The following is a 4,569-nucleotide window of genomic DNA, read 5'->3' as shown; positions in this document are numbered from 1 at the left end:
AGGAAGGAAGGAAGGAAGGAAGGAAGGAAGGAAGGAAGGAAGGAAGGAAGGAAGGGGAGGAAGGAAGCACAGAAGAGAGGAGGAAGAGAAGTGATGGTTCCTTCATGGGTTCCATCCGTGCCAATTGGATTCCAGCCAGAAACAGAGATAATAATCTCAGCCAAGTCCTTTTCATTCTGGAAAAAAAATAGAGACAGGGTCATTAATTTCTTTTTCTTTTTTTTAAATATTGTTTTATCATACTCACAAAAACACAACCTTTGTCAAAATTTTCATGGACTGTTGCAGTTCTTCCTTTAAAAATCCAGCAGTTCTCCATTACAGAGACTGCATATGCTGACTCTTCAGCAGACTGTCATAAAAGTCAGTACCTTGTCATAAATGTCCAATATATATATATGTGTGTGTGTGTGTGTGTGTGTGTGTGTGTTTCTTTTCCTATCCTTGTCCCCCCAAAACTCACGTACTTACCATAAACTTCTAGCCGCCCTCTAAGCATATTGGGATTGCCCCGCAAGTCTAGAAAGACCACAGTGTACTCTCCGGAGTCGGAAAGCTCCAGTCCTTGGATGACCAAGGAACAGCCCCATCCTGCACTTTCCCGGCCGGTGTTGGCATCGCCTTTGATGAACGGATCTGAATCTTCAAATCTGACTTGCAGGATCTCCTGGTCTCTTTTAGTAGTGTTCCCCCGAAACCACATGCATTCCACGGGGGGCCATTCATCCTCCACGTAGAGAGTGACCGTTTGCCCTGTTCGGGGCCTCGGGGGTACAAGGATGATCCGGACACCTTCGGCCATTTGGAAGTGCCCAGCCAAGGCTAAGGCTGCAAACAAGGGAAAGGACCGGGTCAAAATTCAAAAGGACCTGAATGGATTAGAAAGCTGGGCCAAATCTAACAAAATGAATTTCAACAAATGTCAGGTACTGCACTTAGGCATAAAAAATGAAATGCACAGATATAGGATGGGGAACACCTGGCTTAAGGAAACTTATAAGTGTGAAAGGGATCTAGGAGTCTTATTAGTAGACCACAAGTTCAACACAAGTCAACCGTGTGATGCAGTAACTAAAAAGGCCAACGCGATTCTAGGCTGCATCAGTAAGAGTCTAGTGTCTAGACTGAGGGAAGTCATGGTGCCACTCTATTCTGCTTTGGTCAGGCCCCACCTGGAATAATCCTGTGTCCAGTTCTGGGCCCCACAATTCAAAAAGGACACCGAGAAGCTGGAATGTGTCCAGAGGAGGGCAACTAAAATGGTGAAGGGCCTGGAAACCATGTCTTATGTGGAGAGACTTGGGGAGCTGGGTATGTTTAGCATGGTTAAGAGGTTATATGATAGCCCTGTTTAAATATTTGTAGGGGTGTCACTTTGTGGATGGAGCAAGCTTGTTTTCTGCTGCTCCAGAGAACAGGATGCAAACTCCAAGAAAAGAGATTCAATTTCAACATTAGGAGGAACTTTCTGATAGAAAGGCTGTTTGATGGTGGAAGATGCTGCCTCAAAGAATGGTGGAGTCTCCTTCTTTGGAGGTTTTTAAACAGAGGCTGGATGGGAGGGTTTGATGGTGTCCTCCTGCATGGCAGAAGAAGGGTCTTGGACTGGGTGGTGCTTGGAGTTTTCTTCCAATCGTATGATGCTATGATCCTTGAACTGGGTGCTTCCACCTTGGTGCATTTGGGGGCTGAACCTGATGGCCCTTGAGGTCTCTTCCAGCTCTATGGTTCTAGCGTAAAAGAGTTAGCTCATAGAATCAGAGAGCTGGAAGGGACCCCAAGGGCCAGATGGACCAACCCTATCATACAGAAATCCACATGGCCATTCAGCTTCTATTGGAAGACCTCCAAAACAGAAGAGCTTACTACCCTCCAAGGCAACCTATTCCCCGTTCATACAGCTCCTACTCCCTGGAGGTTCTTCCACATGTAATGGGGGGAAAGAGTCCTAGACCTAGACGGCCCTGTTCCATGTCCCTGTCAGCTTTGTTTGTGAAAGTGTTGAGAGAAGGGCCTCTGCTGAGCATCTCAGGGCCTGGGAAGGTGGCAGACTCTTCTTCCTTGGAGATCTTTGAACAGAGTTTGGATGGCCATGCCTTAGCTGTGGACTTCTCTCATAAGAGATGGCCATGTAGAGGAGACAATTGTTATATAAAATGCACTGTGTGTTGGCTGTCTTTACATAACAAGAGGAGTCAAAACAACACAATGCTCTTCCTGCATTCCTTGCCAACAATAACATTCATAGCAAACAGCAACCGACCAGCAAACAAACATCCACAGATCCAGAGGGAAGTGAGCGCCATAGGGATGTGTGTCTGGGGAAAAGCCGCCTCTGCTCAAATTCCTGCTTCAGATTCTGCTATTGCATGGTCAGGCTGCCAGACTGAGACCAGATGTGTGTCCACACAGCACGACTAAAGCAGGTTGATAGCATTTTAACTGCCATGCTCCAGTCCTAGAGAACCTTGGGATTCTAGTTTGGAGAAGGACTTCAAAGTCTCAAGTGCATTGCCCTGAGATACAGCACTAAGAGGAGCTCTTTATAGCGGAGAAGGCTAAGAGTCTCAAAAACACCACAAACCCCAAGATTATCTAGGATGGCAATGGACATTGACACCAAAGTGTGATAATTCTGGAATATGGATACAGTACATCCCTGAGTGGTCCCTGATTTGGACCCTACTGGCCCTCTTTCTCTCTCTCTGTATGGATGACACTGCAAGGTTGTTGTGAAACTAAAGTGAGACTAAAGTCAGGAAGTGGCACATTGTACATTAAGTACACTGAAGGAAGGTGGAATAAAAGTACAAATATTAGTGACTGTGATAATGATTATTATACAAAGGGATCTGGTTAGCACCTTTGAGACTGCATCCGCACTGGAGAAATGATCATGTCTGACGCCACTTGAACTGCCATGGCTTGATGCTATGGAAATCTGGGAACTGTAGTTTGTTGTGTCTCTGGCAAAGGTGGCTAAACACTTCGCAAAACTACAATTCCCAGAATCCTATAGCATTGAGCCAGGGCAGTTAAGGTGGTGTCAAACTGGATCATTTCTCCAGTGTGAATACAGGCTAAAACTAACCGAAAGAAAGAAATGCTGGTTGCATGAGCTTTAAGTAGACTTTGATGGGAATGACAACAACAACAAATAGCGATAAGTAATAAAGAGAGCTAATAGAGAAAGCAAAATAGCAATACGTAATTCAAAGAGACTAATGAGTTCCCATGCAGAAACAGGCGGTTAAATAAGAAAAAAAAACCCACAAATGTGGGTTAAATTTCACAATGTCGTTGTCAAAGCGGTATTAACCTGAACAGAAAGTAGACAAAAGCAGCTCCTTTTTACTTTCTGAAAATCCTGAAAGTAAAAAGAAGTGGCTTTTGTCTACTTTCCATTTGGGTTAACACCGACCGGTTTAACATATGTGAAAATCAACCCGCTTTTGCATTGGGTTTTTTCCTCCAGCGTTTATGTCCCGTATTTGCACAGGATTTCTCCCGTGCAATAAACTCCTTATAATAGAGAAAGCAGAATGTAGGATTCAAACAAGTTGGCTAAACACAGGAATAATATTGCGACAGAAAAGCTCGCAATAGCGCACTTGGAAATAGGGACCCCTTTGGACTGTGCCATATTACTCAACAGTATCTCACCAATCCTTAGATTCTTGGACAGAATCTGAATCCCTGGTCATTCAAATCTCCAGCTGGTGAGATTTGGGAAGATTGGCGAGAGACCAACATAGTACCCAGTGTTCATCCAGTGTCACACCTGTCCGCCTTTCCATCTCACCTGCCAGGAGGACTAGCCCCATCCGGAGCCAAGGGCAACAGAAGATGTTTGAGGAGAGAGCCATGATGCCCGCACTGTGTGTTGTCTTCAGGGCAAATGCTACCCTCCAGATCTTTTATAGTTCAGTGCAGGAGGGGGATTTCCCCAGACAACGATTCCGTTAGGCCAGGGATTAAGTGACTGCAAGAATGAAGGATTTGGCCAAAGAAAAGGGGAGAGAAGGACAGACTGAAGAAAGAAAGCAAACAATTTCCCAACTGTGTGATGGACTGAAAAAAACGTAATCATGTTGAGGATGAAAATTACCTGAATGGATTCTTGGTTTGCTTTGCCTGAAGTTGGCACTAGCCCTGGCAAGCCCTCCCTCTGTTTTCCCGTCTTTGCTCAGCGTGGCAAAGGCCTTGCAAAACCAGACCAGAAAGGCCCAGCGGTCAGGGCCAGTGCTGGCACAGAGCGTGTGCTTTTCATTCATTCATTCACCCACTTGTTTACCCTTTCATTTCATTTTCCATCGCTCTCTCTTTTCCTCCCCAAAACCAGGCCTCAAGGGCTGGCAAACTGGCAAGTGTTGTTGTTGCACACCTTGAAGTTGTTCCTGGATTATGGTGACCGTAAAGCGACTTATGGTGACTTAGCTATCATAAGGGTTTTCTTGGCAGGTTTCTTCAAAGGGGGGTTGCCATTGCCATCCTCTGAGGCTGAGAGATTGTGACTTGCCCAAGGGTCACCCAATGGGCTTCCATAGGCAAGTGTCAATTCAAACCCTG

The 4,569-nt window shown here is 45.5% G+C and overlaps 1 protein-coding gene across 2 annotated transcripts in view; it reads right to left on the bottom strand.

The window, feature by feature from the left end:
* Positions 1 to 4,289, bottom strand: part of LOC121915748 (carcinoembryonic antigen-related cell adhesion molecule 16-like) — a 4,335-nt gene extending 46 nt beyond the window's left edge. Inside the window, exons 1-3 of one of the 2 annotated variants that reach the window (XM_042440242.1) lie at positions 4,109 to 4,289; positions 472 to 828; positions 1 to 176 (exon numbers count right to left, since the gene is read on the bottom strand). The exon at positions 1 to 176 is cut by the window's left edge and continues 46 nt beyond it. In XM_042440242.1, the coding sequence (XP_042296176.1) occupies positions 172 to 176; positions 472 to 828; positions 4,109 to 4,274 (528 nt within the window). In that variant the 5' untranslated portion in view covers positions 4,275 to 4,289 and the 3' untranslated portion in view covers positions 1 to 171. Of the gene's footprint in view, positions 177 to 471; positions 829 to 3,802; positions 4,009 to 4,108 lie in introns of those variants that run through there. The other variant, XM_042440243.1, reaches the window with a different exon arrangement.
* Between the last annotated feature and the right edge of the window lie 280 nt (positions 4,290 to 4,569).

Source organism: Sceloporus undulatus, chromosome 9 (assembly GCF_019175285.1).
Source record: "Sceloporus undulatus isolate JIND9_A2432 ecotype Alabama chromosome 9, SceUnd_v1.1, whole genome shotgun sequence".
NCBI classification, from domain to species: Eukaryota; Metazoa; Chordata; class Lepidosauria; order Squamata; family Phrynosomatidae; genus Sceloporus; species Sceloporus undulatus.
The sequence above is the reverse complement of the archived record's forward strand: the minus strand, read 5'-3'. Positions and strand labels throughout refer to the sequence as shown.